This window comes from Saccopteryx bilineata, chromosome 12 (assembly GCF_036850765.1).
Source record: "Saccopteryx bilineata isolate mSacBil1 chromosome 12, mSacBil1_pri_phased_curated, whole genome shotgun sequence".
Lineage (NCBI taxonomy): Eukaryota > Metazoa > Chordata > Mammalia > Chiroptera > Emballonuridae > Saccopteryx > Saccopteryx bilineata.
In genome coordinates this window covers 8967722-8993194 of record NC_089501.1, presented here as the reverse complement: position 1 = coordinate 8993194, position 25473 = coordinate 8967722, and the positions used below count along the sequence as shown (strand labels likewise).

General features: G+C 44.3%; 1 protein-coding gene across 6 annotated transcripts in view; it reads left to right on the top strand.

The window, feature by feature from the left end:
* The first annotated feature begins 3560 nt into the window (after positions 1-3560).
* Positions 3561-25473, top strand: part of LAMA4 (laminin subunit alpha 4) — a 178350-nt gene continuing 156437 nt past the window's right edge. For 3 of the 6 annotated variants that reach the window (XM_066247941.1, XM_066247940.1, XM_066247936.1), the window contains exons 1-2: positions 3604-3777; positions 4066-4418. In XM_066247941.1, coding sequence (XP_066104038.1) covers positions 4224-4418 — 195 coding nt within the window. In that variant the 5' untranslated portion in view covers positions 3604-3777; positions 4066-4223. Of the gene's footprint in view, positions 3580-3603; positions 3778-3913; positions 4419-25473 lie in introns of those variants that run through there. The other 3 variants (XM_066247939.1, XM_066247938.1, XM_066247937.1) reach the window with 3 other exon arrangements.

The following is a 25473-nucleotide window of genomic DNA, read 5'->3' as shown; positions in this document are numbered from 1 at the left end:
TGGCCTCCTCCACGTGGCCTTTCTCTGCTCTCCTCTAATGTTAATCTCAGGAACCAAGAGAGAGCAAGCTCCCGGTCTGCCCCCACTTTATAGTGTAGAAATCCAAACCTTTAATCCAATATACAAAATAAGGAAGTCTCTGATACAAAGTCACTTATCTGGGGCATGATGGGATTGTACCACCCCACATCAAAAAGGGTGGGAAAGGCTTATTCCCAAAACCAAGCCCCAGGCTACAAGGAACCTGCCTGCCCACAGCCCACCTCCAACACACATTAATATCACCTGGGCAACAGCCTTCCATGTGGGCAGCACCATCTTTAACAAAGTGAGCATAATATATTTTATCTGCCCAACAGTAATGAAACAATGGAGCCAAGAACTGATGGACCATTAGCTTTAATCCTAGCTGGCACCTGGTGGGCAAGAAATACACACAGTGGGAAAACACTTCCCTTTCCATTCAGGGCTCCCAAAGCCACTGACTTATCCGAGTTTCCTAGAATCAAAGGTTTCTAACCTCACCAGTCTCATTCACCTCTGTTCCCCATTTCCTTTCTGCACAAACTCTGCACAAACTGGCTTCTCCTTCAACATTCTGCCATCTTGGCTGCTTCTCCTGGCCTTCTCCATGTGGCCTTACTCTGCTCTCCTCTCTAAAACTAATCTCAGGAACCGAGAGAGAGCAAGCTCCAGGTCTGCCCCCACTTTATAGTGTAGAAACCAAAACCTTTAATCCAATATACAAACAAGAAAGTCTGATACAAAGTCACTTATCTGAGGCATAATGGGATTCCTCATGAGTGCACCACCCCACATCAAAAAAAGTGGGAAAGGCTTAGTCCCAAAACCAAGCCCCAGGCTACAAGGATCCTGCCTGCCCACAGCCCGCCCCCAACACACATTAATATAATCACGCCCATCCCAAGCAAGAAGGGCAACCAATACCATCACCTGTGCGACGGGCTTCCATGTGGGCAGCACCATCTTTAACAAAGTGAGCATAATATATTTTATCTGCCCAACAATCATTATTACTTAAAGTTCTTTAAAAAGGAAGGTAGGCAAAATAATTAAGAATCATTTTCTCCTCTTCAGGACCTGGCCATCTTGTCACCCAACAAATTTCTCGAAGAACCAATTTTGGATGAAAAAGGTGTGACATACTAAACCTGAAAAGCTCAGGGGAGGCCAGCATGGGGAGCCTTACAAACTCAGAGACCTAAAGTAGCCACAAAGGATGAACTAAAATCCCAGACTGAAAGCCTGTCCTGGCAGGTAGTCACATCCTAGTCCTGGCAGGTAGTCACATCCTAGGCATGCTGCTTCCTTGACAAAGGTCAAGCTTAACTAGGCGAGCCTATTATCTTTGTACATCTAAGATAACATACCTTTGAAATGTCAAAGTAATCTTTCCCAGACCCCCTCAGGGCACACCCACAGTACTAGAGCAGAGACCACAGAACCTCTCATTGTTATCTTTTTCCCCTGAATACCATCTCTAGGTGATGAAAATGTTAATTATCAACTGTCCTCTACCCACCTATGTAAAAGAAGTGTCTCTTCCTTTTACTTTTTATCCAATTCCAAAGATTCCCCCACCTTGCTTTCTCTGGCCCCTTAATCAACCACCAGTGGATTTCATGTAACCCTCCTTAAGTCTCCTCCTTTGATTCTAATGTACAAAATAAACTCAAAACTGCCATTTTCCAGAGCATTTTCTCAATCCATTGAGATTTTTGCTTCCCGGAAATTATATCAGTTTGGCTCAAAAAAACTCATAAAAATTCTCTATAGGTTTTGATGTTTCTTACAACCGAATTAAACCTATATTTTTAAGTTCTTTCACTTAATTTAGTGGGCTAACTAGTTTATATGGAAGAAAATGATCATAAGTTGGCTTAATTGTTTATTGCAATACTATTTATATATAAATATATATTTTTTTATTTATTCATTTTAGAGAGGAGAGGGAGAGACAGAGAGAGAGAAGGGGGGGAGGAGCTGGAAGCATCAACTCCCATATGTGCCTTGACCAGGCAAGCCCAGGGTTTCGAACCGGCAACCTCAGCATTTCCAGGTCGACGCTTTATCCACTGCGCCACCACAGGTCAGGCCTATTTTTATATTTTAAAATGAAAACATCACAAATATTTTGGGATATATGAAAGCTTTTGGCTTGTTTCAGCCTTGACACTTTTGTAGCACATAATTTTATTGTTTAAAACCAATGACTTTAGCATTAGATTTAGCTGGGTTCTAGTACGTAGTACTTTTATCACTTACCAAATGTGCATAGTAATGCCTATCTCTTGGGGTTATAGTAAAGATTAAATTAAATCATAATTTATGCAAATTTAGGGTCACATTGAGGGTATTCAAAAATGGAAGAGCCATCTCTCCATCTTCTGAAGTCATAGCCTTTATTTCATGCATTTCAAGCCGTATATATGTGAAAGATAGCATGGGCTCAGTGAGGCCAGGTTCAAACCTCAGCTGTGTGACCTTGGGCAAATGTCCTAGTCTCTCAGAACTTCCCTTTCTCCTTCTGTGAAAAGGAAATAATAGTCCTATACCTATACCATGAGGCTCACAAATATCATATGCAAAGTATCTGATATATGGTTGTTTCCTTTATCCTTAGATAAGATGACTGTTGTCCTATAAAATAGAGCTAATGATTAGGTTTTGTGAAAATACTTTATTGTGTAATCGTGAGTGATTTTAAACACCTAGAAACTTACTTACTTGGGTGTCATTATATGGTTGTCTCATTTAATCCTTTTTAAATTGTGTTTGGGTCCTGCAGGAATGTTTAAAGCTCCATTATGAAGCCAATGTAAGCAGAGATACCTATCAGCTGTAGTGGCTGCTGACCCACCCATGGGAGTACCCCAGCAAAATTGTAGCCCAATTTTCCCCAAAGTCTTGGAAAGGTTACAGCACTCAGAGAGATGAAGTAGGCATGTACAGGCCAAGAGGAAGAGGTCAGGGCTGTGGGCAGTATATTTGACAGGCTCATACACTGCAAGCCTTGTTTCAGGCCCCTTACAAAGCACCTCTTTAGGACGAAAACAAGATGTTCTTTGTAAATAAAAGTTCATGCATTTAAGTAATGAAGTCATTTTCCAATGCTGCAGTGAAAGATAGTCTTCTCCCAAGTCCTCTGACTGTCAGGAGGAAGAGGGGTAGCCAGTCAATTTCAAGAGAAGATAGCACAAAGAGTGCAACAGCCCATCTCTAAAAAATAAGAACTCTTGCTCAAGAAAGTGGGTGTCTTTTCCCGCTCCAACTGAAATCGTCTACCTCTGGCTCCTGTCCCCAGAATCCCTTTTCCACCCGCTTTCCTGCGAACGAGGTCGTAGGGAGTACATTACAAATCTATATAACTACAGATAAGACCTCTGGGCACCTTGGCTAAGTAAGAAAGAGATGTTAAAGGAAGCAATTTCACAAGTTGAATATTCATCTGGGTTCCTTGGAAGGGCTCCAAACTGAGATGGGAGGAGAGGCGGCAAGGGAAAGCCCGACGCGGTGTGAGAAAGGGCAGCTTGGAGTGGGAGGGCCTGGAAGTAAAAGGTAAAAGGGAGTGGTGAGAATGGGTGTGGGAAGGAAGGCCGGACAGCGCAGTCCAGACCCGCGCGGACAGGAGGCGGCGGGGGCTGGCGGGCTCGCCCAATGCAGCCTGCCTTCTGATGCTTAGTTTTGAGTTCCATCCATCTGTATGTTCTCCAGCCAGAACCGCTGGGGAGAGAGAGAGAGAGAGTGAGAGAGAAAGTGAGAGAACCGTGGGGAAAGAGGAGAGAGGGTGGGAGTGAAGGAGGGAGGGAGGAGAGAGAAAGAGGGAGGGAAGGAGGAAGGGAAGAGAGAGAAGGACGGAGGGAGGCAAACCGTGGGGAAAGAGAGGAGAGAGAAAGAGGGAGGGGGAGAGGAGGGGAGAGAGAGAGAGAGAGAGAGAGAGAGAGAGAGAGAGAGACTCCGTGTCCTTTTTTCTTTTCTTTTCTTTTCTTGCCTTTTTTTTTTTTTTTTTTTTTTTTTTTTTTTTTTTTTTTTTTTTAATATCAGTAAGTTGCTCCGTGGGCTGCCTTGCGGTCCCACGTCTGGATAGTGCAGGCGCTGAAAAGGCAAAGTGAGCGAGGCAGCTCCGCGTCACGGAGGTTCCCCGCGAAGACAAGCAGTGGCCGAGCCCCTGAGTTCCCCCCTCGCTGGATGTCGGCGCGGAGATGGCTCTGAGCTCAGCCTGGCGCGCGGTCCTGCCGCTGTGGCTCCTCTGGGGCGCCGCCTGCTCCCGCGCGGCGCACGGGGACGACAGCGCGTTTCCTTCTGACATCGAAGGGAGCTCAGCGGCGGGCAGACAGGACCCGCCGGAGACCAGCGAGCCCCGCGCGGCTCCCGGGAGGCCGCCGCCTACCGCAGAGGTACCGTGTTCGTGCCGTTGTGACCCTGCTGGGCACCTGCGCCCCGCGGGCTGTGTGTGCCCCACGCGCTCCCCTCTCTCCCCTTCTTCCTCGCCCTCCCCCATCTGCCTTGAGTTTCATCTGGATCGGGTCAGTTCAGAAACTTGAAATAAAGGGTTCTGTTTTGTAAGCTGGATTTGGACGTTGTGAGTTTAGAGTTGAGGCGTTGGAACACGTCACCGTTCAAATTAGCAAAAGTGCGTCTGTCCTAGCTAGCCCCTCTGCCACCTGAGGCTGCAGTGGCATCTCTGCCACTTTCTGCCACTTGGATGTCCCAGCGGTCATTTTTGTCAAGCCACAGCACTTACTGCATGATCCCTGTCACCGGCTTCCTGCTCTTCTGTGATGTTAGGACAGGGGGAACAATAGGGCAGGATGGGTCCTTTTGTAAAACTAACTGAAGATCCCCTGCAACTGGAGAGAGTGAAGGAGTGGGTGAGGGTGACAGGCACCAAAGAAGCTGTTAGGAAACCGAAGAGCAAATACCTTAAGTAGACCTGAGCAGTTATAGTCCAGAAACAAGACTTCCCCTATCCCAAAAGATATACTGTTGTGTTGAGCAATGTTTATTCAAAGTTGCTGTTTATTGTAGAAATCAGATAAAGGATGATAAATCCAGAATAAGTGATTTAAGAGCTCCTGAGATGAGATGGATAATATCATGTCCAAAGCATGGGAGATGCTGAGTAGGAGAATGAAGTCACCTAAGTTCATGGGAAAGGAAAGAGCAATTGACCTAACAACACACACACACACACACACACACACACACACACTATAGCTATGGTCACAGCAGTTAGAAAACCAAAGCTGTTATGTGGATTGACACCATTTATAACAGCATGGAAATCTGGATTATTACTATTAATTCTAGGAATTGTTAGTATAGTTATAGTTATTATTACTGATAAAATAAGGTGCATGAAGATGACCCTTGTCCAGGAGTGAGCCCTACCCATGCTCGACACAGAGGAAAGGGTGAGTCGAGTCAGAGCATACCAACTTCCCACTGTGGTTCAAAATGCAGCCCCATGAGCAAGGGGGCAGAGCTTCTAGTCACCTCAGCACTCAGACATGGGGCCCAGGAGAGACTCCTGGGAAGTCCTGGAAACACATCCCTTCTGTACAGGCTTGGAATTCACCCAGGGAGGCAATGTCTCCACCTGTTGCTTTGAGCGTGGAAAGTCCCTGAATGAAATGCTTGACTTGGGAGTAGAATTGCCAGAAGAAGAAAAAAAAACACAAGCTGCTCAATTAATTTGAATTTAGATAAATGATAAATACATTTTTTATATTGTCTCAAATATTGCATGGGACATATATTTAAACTAAAAAATTATTTGTTGCATGTCTGAAATTCAGATTTATCTGGGCATCCTGTATTTTTGTCTATTAACTCTAAAGAGATAGGCTTACATAACTTTTTTTTTAACAAATAAATTTTTATTAATTTTAATGGGGTGACATCAATAAATCAGGGTACATATATTCAAAGAAAACATGTCCAGGTTATCTTGTCATTCAATTATGTTGCATACCCATCACCCAAAGTCAGATTGTCCTCCGTCACCTTCTATCTAGTTTTCTTTGTGTACCTCCCCCTCCCCCTATAACTTCTTGTAACTTTCTTCTCACAAAACATAACAAAATAATTATTGAATTCTTAAGGAACCTTAAATTTATTGTTAATACCCTGAGCAATTTTATATATACCCATGTGTTCAGTGAAATAATAGGAAGGTGGCACACCAGAGTGTTTACTTGCTGGCTTTGCAGTATAATGATCCCAAGTTAAAATTTCAACTTATCTGCTGCTTACCTTGGACAAATTATAGATGCACAAGTTGCAGATAAAGAAACTGAGGCTCAGAGAAGTTATTAATGTCTGCTTCACATTTTGTATATTTATTGTGATGAAATTAGATAAAATATATAGAGTACTTAACACTGTCTGACATGGTGTAAATGCTTTATGCATTCTAAGTGATGTTATTGTTATAAAATACATGGATGATTGGATAAAAAGAAACATTTATTAGGAAATATTTCTCAGAACTTTATTTTTTATGTTGCAATATTACTTAATACTGCTATGTCTCTGTCTTTATCCTTCCAGCCAGAAAGAATGCCCTTCAGTGAGTTAAATTTATAATACTGTCAGAGTCTCATAGGTTCAGAATACCAGTTGAGGCCTTTGGTTTAGAGCAGTGGTAGTCAACCTGGTCCCTACCGCCCACTAGTGGGCGTTCCAGCTTTCATGGTGGGCGGTAGCAGAGCAACCAAAGTATAAATAAAAAGATAGATTTAACTATAGTAAGTTGTTTTATAAAGATTTATTCTGCCAAACTTAGCGAAAATCTGATATAAAGTACTTAGTACGTAATTATTATTATATTATTTAACTCTGCTTTATAAATTTTATAAAGTAAAGTTACTTCCCTACTTTATAAATCACCATTATTGTGGAACCGGTGGGCGGTTAGAAAATTTTACTACTAACAGAGATACAAAAGTGGGCGGTAGGTATAAAAAGGTTGACCACCGGCCTGGTGTGCAGGAGTCCCAGGTTCAATTCCCAGCCAGGCACATAGGAGAAGTGCCCATCTGCTTCTCCACCCCTCCTCCTCTCCTTCCTCTCTGTCTCTCTCTTCCCCTCCTGCAGCTAAGGCTCCATTGGAGCAAAGTTGGCCTGGGCGCTGAGGATGGCTCTATGGCCTCTGCCTCAGGTGCTAGAGTGGCTCTGGTCACAACAGAGTGACACCCTGGATGGGCCGAGCATCACCCCCTGGTGGGCATGCCGGAAGGATCCCGGTCGGGCGCATGTGGGAGTCGGTCTGATTGCCTCCCCGTTTCTGGCTTTGGAAAAATACAAAAAAAAAAAAAAAAGGTTGACCACCCCTGGTTTAGGGAAACAGAAAGAAACTATTAGTCATTCCAGGATGGTCAAAGTATATGATGTAGAAAGGGTGGGATTGGGGTAATTATGGTCCCACTGCATAGTTTCACATAATGCCTCCAGTTAGCCTGCAATCCCACAGGATAGCAACGACAACGCTGTCGGGTTTCCCATGCTCTCTATAGCCAGTGTGGAGACATTAAACCAAATACATTCCGGAGATTTAACAGCATGGTACAACCACCCTACTGCATTGGTTCAGGAGATTGTATTTACATAGAGAGAGAGAAAGAAAACATGGACACACATAACACATTGTTCCTGAGAGATCAGAGATGTGGGTGGAAGGATATTCTAAAAATACGTTCACTTTATTTGAATTGGATTTCTATGAATGGTTATTATTCCTCAATTCTCCTTCAAAGGGAAGGAAGAAAGCACTAAAGCAAACATGCAGCAGTGGGAGGCACTTGGCTGAAGGCTTTCTAAGGCTCCCAAGCTCCTCGATAGCAGCACTTGTGTCCTCTCCACCCCTGGGTCCCCAGGTTGTGACATTGCCCCTAGCACACTGTGGTGCACAGTGAGAGTTAGAGGAACAAATACATGAGATATGCATTGACTGACAGGTTGGAGAGCACTGGCAGTCTAAGGAGAAAGAATCGTCCTTTCCTTCCAAAACAAGTCCCTGCTCCCACCAGAATGCAATGAATTTGAAAAGATCACCCATGGGTAACTGCGCTCATTTGGGTGGATATTTCCACCTTGTAAGGCCAGGAGCCGTCATCGTGACCATTCACGTGCAGGTTCCCATTGGATTCGGGCAGGCGATAAAGAAATGGCGGAGTCAGAGGATGGGGGGCCATCCTATTTATTGGTGTCTCACCAAGACAGGCAAACCACAAAAGAAGACAAGGGAAAAGCAGAAAACCAGCTCTTCCCATGAAGGGCAAGGGATCAGGGGAGCCCCTGCAATTGTGATAGCAGGAACTGTGTGTCTGAGCTCCTGGTCTGTCCCACTTTATAGTGTAGAAAACCAAAATCCCTTAATCCAATATACAAACAAGGAAGTCTCCGATACAAAGTCACTTATCCAAGGCATAATTGGATTCCTCATGAGAGTGCACCACCCAGATCATACAATCAGTCAAGGGTGTGGGGAAAAGCTTAGTCCCAAAACCAAACCTCAGGCTACAACAACCTGGCCTGCTTATAGCCTGTCCCCCACACCCATTATAAGTCACAAGCGAGCAAGCATATATATCATGTTTACAAACTTATTTGACCAACATTCCACCCCTTTTGCTCACTTTACAATCTAAACCACAGGCATCTTCCATGATGGTCACTGTGCAAAGAGTAGGATACATTGCATAAACAGAAATAGTACCAACTACAGCAATAGGATTAACAGATCAAAAACTATGGGCGAAATGAGAGAGCTGTCAGTGGCACCAAGAGAGGCAAATCTCTTCCCTCTGGCAGAATACAGGCCAGAGTTTTATCTGCAGACAGCACTGTAGCTGGCACCAGAGGCCGCCCTGAGCGGGAGTACCAAACCTTATTGGCCAATACACCAGCATCTGCTGGTTCTATGTGTAGTAAAATAGGGGAACTCATTATTGGCCATAAAGAGATTACAAAGGTGCCCTTCAAAATGCTGTCCCCTTGAGCACTCAAGGGATAATACACTTCTACCTTAGGTGGCCAGGTGCTGGTTACCCAAGGAGTTAACTGGAGGTTCACCTCTAACCCCTTTCCCCATGGTGCCAACAAGGCCACCCATCTCAGATGGGGGGCCTGTACAGTCCAGGGCCAAGTCCATTGAAGCCGTTGTCCTTTAAGAAGGGCTGTTGGAGCAGGCAAGAGCACGTTGCCCTGCTGTCCGAAACCTGGCTTGAGTAAAATGTCCTTGGTGCGTATCTGCAACTGAATAGGGGCAGCTGTCCGATGCAGGAGGGCCTCTACTGGAGCTGGGCTTCCCCGTCGAGGTCGCTCATTCAAAATCCGAAGTACTGTCCATAAGCGGCGTGTCCATCTAGTAAGAGAGCCGGTGCCCCCCTCCTGTCGTAGTCCCTGCTTTAAAAGTCCATTATAACGCTCAATGATGCCAGCAGCCTGGGGGTGGTAGGGAACATGGTACTTCCAGTCCACCCCCAGCTTTTGAGCCCATTGCCTCACCGTTGAACCAGTGAAGTGGGTACCATTGTCACTTTCAAGGACCAGCGGTCGCCCGTATGCAGCACTCAGGTGGTCCAGAGCCTGTATGACTGCCCTCTGGTCAGGGTTACGAGCGGGGTAAGCAGCAAGCAGCCCGGTGGCAGTATCTACACAAGTGACTGCATACTGGTACCCTTCTGACTTTGGTAAGGGTCCAATGATGTCTATCTGCCATCGTGTCAGTGGGACATGACCCCTCTGGATCTGTCCAGGTGACACCAGTGGTCTCCGAGGGTGTTCCTTGGAACATACTGCACATTGCTCACAGGCTGCAAGTACCTCTGCATAGGACACAGGCAAGTTCCAAGCCTTAACCGTAGCCCACATAGTTTTCTGTCCTGCATGGAGCAGGCGCCGGTGGAGCCACTGTGCCACATCACCTGCAGGTGCAGTCTCTAACCATCGCACCCTTGCCAACGTATCTGCCTCATCATTCCCAGGATGGGCTAGAGGGGCATGCCCTGTGACATGATATACTGTCACCTGCTTCTGGTGTCCTATTTCCCATAAGTCCTGCCACATGGCCTGACCCCATAATGGACGGTGCATTACCATCCACTGGTTAATGTGCCAAGTAGCAATCCAAAGGGTCAGTCCACGATAGACAGCCCAACTGTCAGTACAGATCACCAGAGGTGAAGGTTCATTATGGGCAACTAGCCAAACAGCTCTTAATTCTGCCCATTGGCTGCTTTGGCCTGTACCCGTGTCCATCCAAATAGTCTCAGTGGCCGGATGGAAGGCGATAGCCATCCATTTGGCAGGTTGGCCCCTGCTGGAACCATCAGTATACCAGGCATCTTCGGGGATGGGCACCCGCCCCTCCTGGTAAGGACTGACCTCAGGTTCTGCCTCCTGAGCCCCAGTTGCACCTGACTCTAAGGTCGCATAGGTGACTGGACCCAAGACCTCCTGCAGTTCTGCCCTCAATGGGCTGGTGCTAAGAGCACAGCGTTGTTGCAGATAGGCACCCCACTTGGCCAGGGTAGACATTTGGGCCATACCACTACGTGGTTTAGTTGCCCAATCTCTCACCCATCCAGCTATAGGGTATGTTGTTTTGACTGTAACTGGTGTTGTGGTTGTAATACTCTCAGTTGCCAGGAGGGCAGCATACACAGCTGCCAGCTGCTTCTCTACTAATGAGTAACGAACTTCAGCACCTTTCCACAATTGGGACCAAAATCCAATAGGTTGCCGTAGGCGCTCTGTCCGCTGCCACAAGCCCCATCCAAACCCCTCCGAGGTTACATGAACATCCAGCTCACAGGGCCTGGCAGGATCAAACACATTCAAGGCCTGTGCCACCTTGACAGCTCTCTTAGCAGCTGCAAATGAACCTTGCGCCTGCTCAGTCCAATCCCAGCGAACCCCCTTTTGAATAAGGTTGTACAAGGGGCGTAGTAACTGAGCCAAATGCGGTATAAATGCTCGCCAATACCCCAACAAACCTAAGAATTCCTGTAACTGTTTTACCGTAGTGGGCACGGGGTATGCTTGAATCTTATCTATAACTGCATCAGGGATAACTTTTGTCTTACCCGACCAGACAACTCCCAAGAATTTAACAGATAACCCAGGTCCTTGTAATTTGTTCTCGTTAACTGCCCAGCCACATGCTTTCAAATGGGATAGCAGGGTAGGGACTGCTTGCTCCAATTCTGAAAGAGAATCACTAGTTAGCATAATATCATCAATATAATGGTACATGCAGACTACCTCTGGCTGTTTCCGTTTAGCCAGGTCAGCAGCCACCAGCCCATGGCACAAGGTGGGGCTATGCAAATAGCCCTGGGGTAACACTGTAAAGGTCCATTGTCTCCCTTCCCAACTGAAGGCAAATTGGTCTTGACTCTCTGTGGCTATATCAATAGAGAAAAAAGCATTGGCCAAGTCTGCCACAAAGTGGTATGTCCCCAACTCATGGCTTAGCCGATCCATCATGTTAGCTATTGAGGGAACAGCAGCGTGCAAAGGGGGAACAACTTTATTAAGTTCCCTGTAATCTACTGTCATTCTCCAGGTTCCATCCGCTTTGCGCACAGGCCATACTGGGGAGTTGTAAGGACTGTGTGCTGGCCGGATGATCCCCACCTTTTCTAGTTCAAGGATTGTCCCTGTGACTTCTTCATAACCACCTGGCAGGCGGTACTGCTTGGTGTTAGTCACACGCCGAGGGATGGGTAATTGCAAAGGGGAATGTGATGCATGTCCCCGCAATACTGCCTTCACAACCCTGATCCGCAGCCGGAACTCCCCAGCTGTAGTTTCCAACCACAGTCCTTGCAAGACATCTACCCCCAAAATATATTCAGGAATAGGAGATACATACACCTTATATGGCTTAGGAGGCAGTCTCCCTATCCCTAATGGAATAGTTATTGGCTTCACTTGGACAGTTTGGCCCCCATAACCGTCAATGGCCACTGGGGTCCCAGCAAACCGCTCTGGGTTTCCATAGAGAAGGGAACATTCTGCACCTGTATCCACCAAGGCCAACACCTGTTGTACGTTGGAAGGGGACCAGTTGATAGCCAGTTCCACATGTGGCCTCCGGTCCCCGCCCATCCCCGTTAGACGGGTCCCTCGGCCTTTTTCCTATTCAAACTGGTACAATGGGTCTTGGGAGTTCCCCTCTCCCTCGGCTGTCTCTATCATATAATCTTGTAACCGAGCTGTGCGCGCACCAAACGTTTTATTGGTAGCTGCTGGGGCCTTTCGTCTCAGTGGCTGGAACTTCTGTTCTGGTTTAAGCTGCCACCAAAGCTCCAAAAGAATTTTATTAGACTGGCCATCCAATTTCCCCTTATCTGCTCCAGCCGCAATCAAGTCTACCCACATCTGCGTTCGGGTAACCTTTACAGGCCCGTTTCCCTTGTTAGTTGGGGGGGGGGAAACATAGGCAGCAGCCCTCACTGCTTTATGATCCCGAGCGGCCTCCAGCTCTCCCAAATCTGCTACCATCTGTGTAACTGCATTGATGGGCTGCCCCACATAGGGGCCCAAGATAGCCACAAGTGACCCAAAAAGGGCTGACGGGGCGCTAGCAAGGACAAATTCCCTCATTTTGGCTGTAAACACTTCCTCGTCTGGCCCACGAGACCCAGGGTTGAAAACAGCATTCTTCATACCTAGTTCTCGAAGGACCTTTACTAACTCACTGTAGCACTGCCACCGACTCATTGCCCCCGGCAGCTCTCCAGCATTCTGCCAGACCATACGAATGGCAGCCATCACCCATTCTAATAGGGTATGGTCTCCTGGGTTGCCATGGCAGTTCTGAAGACGCTGCCTCAAGGAAGAGTGTGTGGTAATGGCGGCCAATTTCTCCATCTCTGTTCCGGAGAGCATGATGCCATCCACCCTTATATCCCATAATCGTAGTAACCAGGCTACCAGGGATTCAGTAGGTTTCTGCCTAAATTGTGCCCCCAACTCCATCAGCTCTGCCTGGGTATAGGGCCGGACCACAGAGTGTTCCATTACCTGGGCAGGAGGCTGTGGCTGCCCCTGAGGGACTCTTTGTTGCTGGGTTTTTACCTTCTTGGCGACAACTGGTCGGGCTCTCAGTATGCGTATGGCAGCTTCAGCCTGAGCCTTCTCATCCTCAGAAGAGGAGTCGCAAGCGCCTGCTCCCGCTGACTCAAAGCCAATCCACCGGCACGGATGCTGCTGCTCCTTTGGTGACCGTTTAGGCTCCTGTGGCTGCTGGCTTTTGGCCAGAAGCTGAGACTCGAGCTCTTGAATCTGGAGTTGTTTCTCCAACAACTGCCGGTGAAGACGTTCAGCTTCCAGGGTAAACTGCAACTCTCGAACCCGTAATTCCTTCTCCAGTGCTCGCTCCAGTTCCAGCCTTTTCTGCCGTTCTGTTTGCAATTCATGCTGAAGCTTTTGACCTCAGGCAGTTTCCTCTTGAGTAAAAAACATGTAGCCCATGGCCCCTAAAAGGACAGCCATGGGAAGCCAGAGCAGCAACCAGTACTCTATCCCACCCATCAAGGGTGGTGGCTCCATACCAATCTCTGAATCCTGCCGGAAACTACGCCAGTTGTAAGGCCAGGAGCCGTCATCGTGACCATTCACATGCAGGTTCCCATTGGATTCGGGCAGACGATAAAGAAATGGCGGAGTCAGAGGATGGGGGGCCATCCTATTTATTGGTGTCTCACCAAGACAGGCAAACCACAAAAGAAGACAAGGGAAAAGCAGAAAACCAGCTCTTCCCATGAAGGGCAAGGGATCAGGGGAGCCCCTGCAATTGTGATAGCAGCAACTGTGTGTCTGAGCTCCTGGTCTGTCCCACTTTATAGTGTAGAAAACCAAAATCCCTTAATCCAATATACAAACAAGGAAGTCTCCGATACAAAGTCACTTATCCAAGGCATAATTGGATTTCTCATGAGAGTGCACCACCCAGATCATACAATCAGTCAAGGGTGTGGGGAAAAGCTTAGTCCCAAAACCAAACCTCAGGCTACAACAACCTGGCCTGCTTATAGCCTGTCCCCCACACCCATTATAAGTCACAAGCGAGCAAACATATATATCATGTTTACAAACTTATTTGACCAACACACCTTCTGCTTTTTTTTTTTATTTTTTTTTTTTAATAAGCAATTGACTGAGTTAATTATAGCTGAGTTTATGGTGGAAGCAGTGATTCTTAGCCAATGGGGGTGGGCAAAGGGAAACTTGGCAGTTTCAAAAAGCATATTCAGTATTCTGATATTTCACATTTAAGAAAAAAAAATCTTTATTTTGTCATAATTACTACAGCAAGTAAAACTAGGCAAAAGTCTTCTTGACCATATAGATATGCACAAGAATTGGAGGAGTGGAGGTGGGGACAGTCCCCAAGGAGAGGGTGTCCGAGTGTCCTTGGAAGGAGTGATATTCTGGTCTATCAAAAAGTAGCAGGAGCCTGACCAGGCAGTAGCGCAGTGGATAGAGCATCCAACTGGGATGTGGAGGACCCAGGTTTGAGACCCTGAGATCACCAGCTTGAGCATGGGCTCATCTGGTTTGAGCAGGGCTCACTAGCTTGGGCCAAGGTCGCTGGCTCCAGTAAGGGATCACTCAGTCTGCTGTAGTCTCCCAACTAAGGCACATATGAGAAAGCAATCAATGAACAACTAAGGAGCCACAACAAAGAATTGATGTTTCTCATCTCTTTTCATTTCTATCTGTCTGTCCCTATTTGTCCCTCTCTCTGACTCTCTCTGTCACCACAAAATATATATATATGTGTGTGTGTGTGTGTGTGTGTGTGTGTGTGTATGTATATATATAACAAGAGCTTGACCTGTAGTGGTACAGTGGATAAAGCATCAACCTGGAATGCTGAGGTCGCTGGTTTGAAACCTTGGGCTTGCCTGGTCAAAGCACGTATGGAGTTAATACTTCCTTCTCTCTCTCTCTCTCTCTTTCTCTCTCTCTCTCTCTCCCACCTCTCTAACATGAATAAATAAAGTTTTTTTAAAAATTAAAGAAGTAGCAGGAGTTAAACAAACAAGGGCAAGAACACTAGGCTAGAGGTCCACACTACATGGCTGGACTGAAGCCACAGAGACTCAGAAGGAGGAAATTCTGCTGGAAGGGCAAGTGGGAGGTTGTGGAGAGCCGCTGTTACTGCCTTTGATAGATAATTGAGAAAATAAGGGACACAACTGAGCAAACTTCCCTGAGTGGGGAAAACTGGAATTTATCTCCTAGTAACCTGACTGGGTGTTGCTGTTGTTGGTTTCCCTCCAAGAAAACCTACTGCCCCCCCCGAGCCACATGTTCCAGGGTACTCCATACTGGACAAACTTACCTACTAAACAAAAGCACTATGAACTAGATTAGCTCTGAGGGGCTTTCCCTCTGGACACTTTCCACTGTTAATATGCGATTCTGATGCTCCAGCACATAGTTAGGCACCTGGCCACTGAAGGATTGCAGAATGCTTTCTGAAAGACAGTTTAGATTTCTTTCACTCTCTGCTTTCCTTTTCCCTATCTTGGCCCCTTACTTTGAAAAGAGCCACGTAGAATCATACTAAGACCTCCAGTCACTAGCCTGGGTCATCATTCTCTAATGCTGTTCAACAGAGTAATTAAGTTATTTGAACCCCTGCATGCAGTCATTATTTCATTCACTTAACACTCGCCCAACCAGCTGGTTGGGATCCTTACCACATACAGCGCAATAAAGTAGGAGCCAGGAAGCACAGAAAAAAGGCAGAGCCACATCTCTACCCTCAAGGAGTAAACATTCTAAGGAAGAAAAGTATATACATAGCCACTATATAAAGCAGAATAAATCAACGTTCTGTAAGAGTGGCTACAACCCAAATGCCATAATGATAATGTGGAAAAACTATTCCTCCTAAGCCAGACCGGTAGGGTGCAATCACCTACTCACCAAGCACCGAAGAACGTTCCTGGAAACATTATTTTAGAAGGACCGAAATATAGTCATAGTAGTAGTAGTAATAATAGCATGGCTTATAGCTAGCACTTATTGAGTATTTTACCATTTGCCAGACACTGGTTATTTCCTTTAACCCTCATGACAACCCACTGGGACTGGTATAATTACTTCCTCATTTTGCACATATGAAAACTGAGGCACAGAACACTTGCCCTGGCACCTTACCTGGTAAACACAGCTACAAAGGAGTTTAGGAGAGTACTCTCAACTCTGCAGGAGTATCTAGAAAAAGGTAGTTAGGTAAATAGAACTCTCTGCAGGCATAACTTTAGTTAAAGTTTTGGGAATATCTAAAGTTTTAGAATAAAAATATATAAAATGCCATTCAAAGACCATTTATGTAGTGCTCACTAGATGAGTAGTATAAGTAGCACAAACTCTTAGGATTACCAAAGAATTGAGATAATTTCCCACCCCATCTACTACTCAAAAAAAAAAAAAAGAAGTGAAAATTTATAGACTTCTTCCATGTCTCATGAACCTACATGCATTAAATTATTTAACTCAATAGTGAAAAACATACCCATTTTACAGATGAGCAAATTGACAAAGATAGTCTATAGCAGCAATATTCAGCCTTTTTTATCTCATGGCACACATAAACTAATAATTAAAATTTTGCAACATGTCAAAAAATATTTTTGCGCTGATCTGACAAAAAAAATAGGTATAATTTTGATTCATTCATTGGATGGCTTTTCTTGTGTTGGCTTGTTGTCATTTTTTTATTTCATAAGCTATGGAAAAAGAGGTCAATGTCCCTAATTAAATAGTCAGATATTGCATGTTTTAAAAATTCTTGTGGCAAAAATAAATAAAAATAAAAATTTTTGTGGCACATCAGTTGAAAATCACTGGTCTACAGAATGGGTTATTGGTCTAGTTGGCAAGAGACTGTGCTAGTGAAACTGTTATTGTTATAGGGTTTCCAAACTCCATTCTCTTTCCCAGCATCTCACTGGGTCTCTAAGATAGATTTCTTTCTTTTTTTTAACTACAGAATTTTCTTGTGTCCTTTACAAGCATGTTCTAGTATGTTTCCTCTACATGATGTTATAGTTTCATTTAAAAGCTCGTGATTTAGATTAATAAGTAAAGAATTCAAAACAAAGCAATGCATACATGGTCTATCTTAACAGAATTTATTATAAAATTCCTGGAAAATAAAGAATACCTTTGCTGTTGTTCCAGAGTTCTCTGATTTAACGAAAAAAAATTTTTGTAAGTTATAGTAAAGTATATATAACATAAAATTTAACTATTTTAAGTGGTATTAGGCATAGTTACAGTACATTGTTATATATTCATCACCATCACCCATCTTCAAAACTTTTTTCATCTTCCCAAACTGAAACCCCAGATCCGTTAAACAATAACTTTTTATTAACCCCTTCCCCCAGGCCCTGGCAACCATTATTCCATTTTCTGTCTCTGAGTTTTTCTACTCCAGGTAACTCATATAAGTGGAATCTACAATATTTGGCCTTTGTGTGTTTTTTTCACCTAATACAGTGTCTTCAGGGCTCATCCGTGTTTTAGCATGTGTCCAAATTTCATTCCTTTTTGCCTGACCTCTGGTGGTGCAGTGGATAAAGCGTCAACCTGGGAACACTGAGGTTGCCGGTTCAAAACCCTGCACTTGTCTGGTCAAGGCATATATGGGAGTTGATGCTTCCTGCTCCTCCCCCCTTTCTCTCTCTCTCTCTCTCTCTCTCTCTCTCTCTCTCTCTCTCTCTCTTCCTCTCCCTCCCTCCTCTCTAAAATGAATAAAAATAAAAATAAATTCAAATTTCATTCCTTTTCAAGGCTGAGTAATATTTAGTTGTCTGTATGGATCACATTCAGTTTATCTATGTACCTTTCAATGAATATTTGGGGTTTCTACCTTTTGGCTACTATGAATAGTGCTGCTCTGAACATTAGTGTAACACATATTTGTCCGGGTCCCTGCTTTCCGTTAGTTTTGGGTATATACCCAGAAGTGAAATTGCTGGTCATATAGTTCGGAGAAAATCATAAAACTCAGATTCTTATAGAAGCCAAGCAAAAAAATAACTGGACAGTGAAAGGAACACATCCTGTGAGTGATGGAGCCAGAACAACAGGAGAGGAAGGGTGCCTCTTCCAGGGAAGGCAGCCCCCTCTTCGAGTTGGCAGGTCTTCTGTTTTTTCAAGAGAAGATAGAATCTGGATTCTTAAGTGAAATTGTTGACTTAAGTTTTTTTAAAATACCCTGTGGGAAGTACATCTGATGGCCCAATTCAGCCCAAGGGCTGTTTATTTGAAAACTCTGAATCAAAACATTTGAAATTCACCTTTCGTAAAAGGCACAACATGGGCATCTAGCCAGACAAATGTACTATGAATCCAGCTCCACTACTTTCTTTATTTTGTTCTTGTTGTTCTTTTAAATTAACTTTAGAGAGAAGGGAAGGGAGGGAGAGACAGAAACATAGATCCGTTTTCCTGTATGTGCTCTGACCAGGGATCAAACTGGCAACCGCTGTGCTTTGGGACTATTCTCTAACCAACTGAGCTATCCAGCCAGGGCTGCGCAGCTCTACTACTTTCTAGCTGTTTGACTTTGGGGAAGTTTGCTCATCTTTCAGAGACTCCATTTTCTTCATTGTAAAATGAACAGAAATGTATTTGTCTTGCAAGATTGTTGTGAAATTTTTTATATATTAGATACATATAATACATATGGAAGCTGCCTCTTTTGTTCCTGTCACCTCACCTCTCTTTCTTCTGCTTTGTTTTTATATATCTACAAGTAAAGATTTGTAGTATCATTCTATTTTTATTTAAATCTTTATTAATTCTGTACATTTGATTAATTTTGACTTTTGCTGACAAATTTGCTGGTTATCCAACTTTGGAAATGAATATTAGACTGTAATTTAGAAGAAATAGACTGTAATTTAGTTTTTGTAACCGTTGTTTCCCTAATCGTTTTTTGACCATAGCCTTTCCCCAGCAATAAAATGATCTGAGCAGCTAAGAGAAATGAATGAGTTTTTCTAAATCCCCAAAAACCTAAAAAACAAACAAAACAGTATCTTTGATATGACAAGGACTATAACCTTTTTTCTTTTTCTTTCTTTCACAATTAAGTTCTCTAATCTGACTTGTCCTAGTTTCTTGAATATATAATGCCTAGAAACCCTCCTTTCCTTTAGGGTTTTTCCTTGCTCAGAGTAATAATGTAAATAGATTGTTGGCCAGACATAATTTTCAGACCTTTGATTGATTAGAAAGCATTAAAATCAGATTTCCGATACATGCTTTGAGTTCCAAAACTTAGCATTTGCAAACAATTACTTGTTTTCTGAAACAAGTAATCTGCTAGTTCATCAAGATACTGTGAGTGACCACATAGAAGAATATTTGAATATCCACTCCAGCACTTGCCAAAGAGCAGCATTTCTTTTCAACCGTTTCTCTTTTTGCTTCTAGTGTGGTCAAGTTAAATTCTGGGAAATGGTTTACTAAAGGGAAGTTTAACCACAGATGTTTGTAATCCCAACTTAAGTTTCCCATCAAAGTCTTAATGAAATTCAGCTGCCAGCAGTTCGGCTCTGAATCAGAGTCTTTTTATCATGAGAAACTTGGGGAAAACAGCATTCCAAGGCGGAATGGTAGTGGGAAAATATTCATATACAAAACCAAATCCTCTACATAAAGAAAAAAATGCATAAAGAAACAAATTCTGTCTAAAACACACAAGGAGAGAGGGGTGGTCAGATGTACTTTAAGTAATGCTCAGTGTGACCCTCTTTTCACTTCCAGGGTCTTAGTTTGTGTGATCTAGTTTGGCAAAAAGCTAGCGGGCTAGTGTTTACCTAAATGGAGTGAAGCATCTCCATTTATGACCGCATGAGAACTGATGAGTTGGAGAAATCCCATAACAATAACAGCTGCATTAGCACAAGTCTCTTGCAGCCTGGACCAGTAACCCATGCTGTATACCACAGTTAAAAGGACCTTGAACATAGTGCAGATTTTGTATATTAATATTTATTTTGAAATTATGCCCTCCATTAGATGGAATGGCATGATTACTTTAACAGAAATCAGGGAGTCCAGAGATCAAAGATGTTCTTACTAAAACACCTCAAATGTGACTGTTACATGCAATACTGTTGTCTATTTACAAAGTGAATTGCGGCATAGCATACTGAATTAAGCAGCTCTGTAAAGCCAAATGTCTACCCAAAGGAATGCATAATATAGACATCAGCAGAAGGCAAGAGAAATGTCTAGTGAGTCTCATACTGGGGGATGCTAGGGCTATAGAACCATCTAGAATCACAACAAGAGGAACACATATTCAGAGTCTTAGGTTTAAAAGTGTGACTGGCCTCTTCTTCCACAGCAGTTATTCCACAGTGCATTTCAAGCTTCACAGGCACAATGTGTGTGATTGCTCTTGACCAAAGTGAAATAATATGACAAGCTAAGAGTGCCCTAAGTGTGACCTCCCTTCCTGCTGATATGACATGAGTCCTGGAAGCATCAGAGTGGTTCTATCATCTGTGATTCTGTCCATCCTCAAGTCACAGGTGTAGTGCTAAATGCCTGTTATTTAAAGATCAAACTGAATGCCTAGAGATGGACCAGTGTTTCTCTGTGGTGCATGTTAATTGCTTTATTCTGTTTTGTGCCCTTGGAATTGTTGTCTGTCATGATCAATGCCAGAAGATGCCCTGAAATTCCATTCATAAGAGTCAAGCCCTGAAGTATCTACTGCAGCAAGGAATTCAGCATAAAGGGGACCTGTGGGTGGTTATTATTGGATGGGTAACTCTGTATTGCATCTTGCAGTGTGAACCATAAAATCAAAGAAAACACAGAATGTTAGATCTAGAAAGGAAGTTTAGAGATTCAACCCCCTCATTTTGTAGGTGAGGAAACTGAGTCCCAGGACCTTCAGGGAGTTGGGGTCCTTCACTCAAGGCCACAAAGCTCATTAGCAGCTCTTCCAGGAACAGTGTCTTCTGATTTCCGGTCTTATATTCTTTCAAATTGTTTTAATGGACCTAATCATTCTTCGTTTTAGAACTGGAGATAATTAAGCAAATATACACATATATTTTTTAAGAGAAAAAATGTTTACTTCTAATATACTATTATTCACTTTACTCTTTTTGTTACTATTTATCCTGAAGTTGATTTATCAGTAGGGGAGTACCACAGTGAAGGGTGCAAGCACTACACTGTGAGTCTGGAACTAACTATTCTGGTTCTTGGCCGCTAAATACCAGATCACCCTCACCCATTAAAGAAGACTTGGCAAGTTCCTTCACCTCCCAGGGCCTCAATTTCCACAGATTAAAAAGAACAGAACAGCCTGACCAGGCGGTGGCGCAGTGGATAGAGCATCGGACTGGGATGCAGAGGACCCAGGTTCGAGACCTCAAGGTCGCCAGCTTGAGCGTGGGCTCATCTGGTTTGAGCAAAAGTCTACCAGCTTGAACCCAAGGTCGCTGGGTCCAACAAGGAGTTACTCGGTCTGCTGAAGACCCGCGGTCAAGGCACATATGAGAAAGCAATTAATGAACAACTAAGGTGTTGCAAGCGCAATGGAAAACTAATGATTGATGCTTCTCATCTCTCTCCGTTCCTGTCTGTCTGTCCCTATCTATCCCTCACTCTGACTCACTTTCTGTCTCTGAAATAAATAAATAAATAAAGACTTAAAAAGAACAGAACAGCCCTGGCCAGAGGGTTCAGTGGATAGCACGTCCTGGCATGCGAGGTCATGGTTCAATTCCAGGTTGATGCACATACAAGAAGCAACCAATGAGTGCACCACTAAATGGAATAAGTGGAACAAAGACTTGATGCTTCTTTCTCTCTCTCTCTCTCTCTCTCTCTCTCAAATCAATGGAAAAATGAAAAATAAAAATGAAGAGAACAAAACAAAATAAAAGGTTACTCCTAGCTACAAAGTTCTAAAATTGTCTAATAAATAGATCAAAATTTATACTAAATAAAAGGGAAGTTGGCTTAAGGCTGTGGTTTTCAACTGCCCATCCGCTAGAAATTTCATGCTGATCTGCGAAAGAGTTGTAGATCTGCAGAAACTTCTGGCAGATGGGCACTAGTCCATATACCAGCAGTTGGAAACCACTGGCTTAAAGGAACAGAATCACTCAGAGTCACAGCTGCTGTCCTAGTTAGAACCCCAAGATTTAGGAATCCAGAGTCTGAAGGAAACACAAGCTGATCAGAGGGGGGATGGGTGGGGCTGTTTTATTTTATTTTATTTGAGGGGAGGCATGGAGCTGTTTAAATCAAATTCTTTTCCTGCTGCCTCACAAGCCCAGGTGCGGTGCTCAGTATGGTTTGCAGGCCAGAGCACTGGCCCAGCCCTAGACATAAGCCTCTTCAAGATGACACACCAAGAGGCTTCCCAGGTGGCATGAGCCACAGAGGCCCAGTGAATTTCAGTCATCTCCTACACCAGGGCTCCTCAGTGTTGTCACCTGCCCTAGCCAGACCCTGCAGCGTGACGCTGAACAAGAAGCACCACACAGGGAAGCAGGAAGGACGGCAATGGAAGAGGTAAGGGACATGGAGAACTACTGAGAAGAGACTCCTGTCAGTGCATCTCACACCAGTCAAGCGGCCATGCCCGAAGGTCAGAGAGGAAGATGTGCTTTCATGTGGTGCGAGAGCAGTGGAAGGCTGCTGACGGACTGCTGATTCATTCAGTACATTGGCTGAAGTCTCCGCACTAGAGCAGGCCCAGGATGGCTGTCAGCTAAGTCTTCCTGATGAGAAGCCTAGATTGCACAGAAGGAAGCATTTGGAAGCAAATATTTTCAAGGACCTTTCTGGATGTCAGTAAGATAATCTGCCCTGGAGGTGAAGGCCCTGATTGTTACTGGCTACGGGGAAGAGGAGTCTATGACTCCAAGTGTGGCCCAAGGACGGCAGCAGCAACACAGAGCATGTGCTAGAGATGCAGACTCTCAGCTCCCACTCCCGAATCGGAACCTGCATCTTCACCTGCTCCCCGGCTGTTCATATGCACGTTGAAGCATGAGAAGTGTTAGCCTCTAAAATTCAATCTGGCCTTGAATTCTAATGGATTTATGGGATATTGAGGCTCCAGAACAGGGAAACATTATATTATATATATAAATATATAGATATAGATATAACTGTAATTATAGGGAGGCCTAAAATATATATATATATACTGTAATTATAGGGATGCCTAAAATATAAAGCTAAAGGCTGTGTGAGGTTAGTGAGGGGCTCACAGACCCACCCAAGTATGCCCTTGTCCTGAAAAGTTACACTTTAGAATTTTTTTTTAAAGAAAATAACTTTTTTTAATTATTTTATTTTATTTATTCATTTTTAGAGAGGAGAGAGACAGAGACAGAGAGGAGAGAGAGGCAGAGAGAGAGAGAGAGAAGGAGGGAGGAGCTGAAAGCATCAACTCCCATATGTGCCTTGACCAGGCAAGCCCAGGGTTTCGAACCGGCGACCTCAGCATTTCCAGGTCAACGCTTTATCCACTGCGCCACCACAGGTCAGGCTACACTTTAGAATTTAAAAAAAAAAAAATCTTTGAAGCAAACTGCTGCTTCAAGGGATCTGAAAAACTGAAAAGATTATGTCATTTACTGGCCTACACATAGTAAGTACTCAGAAAGGGTTTTAAGGAAAATAGGAAATAATAGGGAAGGTTTTCTACTCTTGCCTACTTGCCAGCATCCTGAGCTTGGAAATACAACCTCAGGAGACCCTGTGTCCTTGAGGGGAGGGCAGGGATGGGGGATTCATTTGTGGAATCCACTTGAAAATAGGGTGTTGCTCAGACTCTTCAAGCAATGGTGAGATTGTAATGTTTTTCCTGCTAACATGGGAAGCTTTCTAATTCAGGTTAATATGTCTTCAGGGAGTGAGGAGTGCGATCTGTGGTCCTAGACTAGAAAGATAATGTTAAGAGATGGAAGAGCTAGTTTCTCACAGTGAAAATTGCCCAGAGAGTCCTCACGACCCTGGGTTTGTTCCGAGGCACTGAGATCTACAGGAAAGTGCTCGGAAGCCAAGGTCTATTCCTCCTGCGTCAGAGTGAGCCTTGCCCTTCAGGCAGACCCAGGTCTCCCTGATGCAGCTGCAGCCCCGAGAGGGCCCCTTGCCATTTTATAAGGGCCTTAAAGGACAGTAGCTATCCTTGAGCCGTCAGGACAGCTACCCAGCTGAGTTGGAAGATCCTTTTAGCTTTAATTCCTAAATCCTTGATTAGCACTTGCTATGCCCTAGGCATTGTTCTAAGAATTTTGTGTATTAGTAATTCATTTATTTCTCATAACATTGTGAGGAAGGCACTACTATGAGCACCATATTACAGATGAGGAAAGTGAGTCATCTATAAATCTGACTCCAGGCTCTTAAATTTTGTCCTATAATGACCCTCTAACATCTGTGTTTCTTCATCTCAAAGTGCCTTAGATTATCACAACTAACAAGAGCCACCAGTATCATCCAGAAATGCCAGAGTGGTCTCAGTACTTGAAAATCTCTAAAGAACATTTATATTAATGCTAAGCATTAGTCACTTCAGTGGAATTCTGAGTTTACTTTAGGGACCTACTACATAAGAGAACTTGCTAGAAGAATAAGGAAAGAACTTGAAGTGTAGTAAAAGCAGGACCTCTGCCCTGCTGGTTGGCTCAGTGGTAGAGCATCGGCCTGGTGTGCAGGAGTCCCAGGTTCGATTCCCGGTCAGGGTACACAGGAGAAGCACCCATCTGCTTCTCCACCCTTCCCCCTCTCCTTCCTCTCTGTCTCTCTCTTCCCCTCCAGCAGCCAAGGCTCCATTGGAGCAAAGTTGGCTCGGGCACTGAGGATGGCTCCGTGGCCTCTGCCTCAGGTGCTAGAATGGCTCTGGTTACAACAGAGCGATGCCCCAGATGGGTAGAGCATCGCCCCCTGGTGGGCATGCCGAGTGGATCCCAGTCGGACACATGCGGGAGTCTGACTGCTTCCCCATTTCCAACTTCAGAAAAATACAAAAAGAAAAAAAAAAAAAACAGCAGGACCTCAGGGGAAATTATTAAACAGAGTATGTCAATCATGAAAACTTAGTGAAGTTTTAGAAGCTGTTTATTTTTTAAAATTATTTTTCAATAAATGATAAAATAGAAAGGAAGTTTAGCAACAAAAAGAATTTTTCAGACCTAAAAGAAACATAGGCTGGGCCCCAGCTGGTTGGCTCAGTGGTAGAGTGTCAGCCCTGCCTGTGGATGTCCTGGGTTCGATTCCCCATCAGGACAGTGAGGAGAAATGACCATCTGCTCCTCTACCCTTCTCCCTCCCCCTTCTCTCCCTCTCTTTCTCTCTCTCTCCTCCACAGCCATGACTTGATTGGTTTAAGCGCATCAGTCCTGGCCGTTGAGGATGGCACCATGG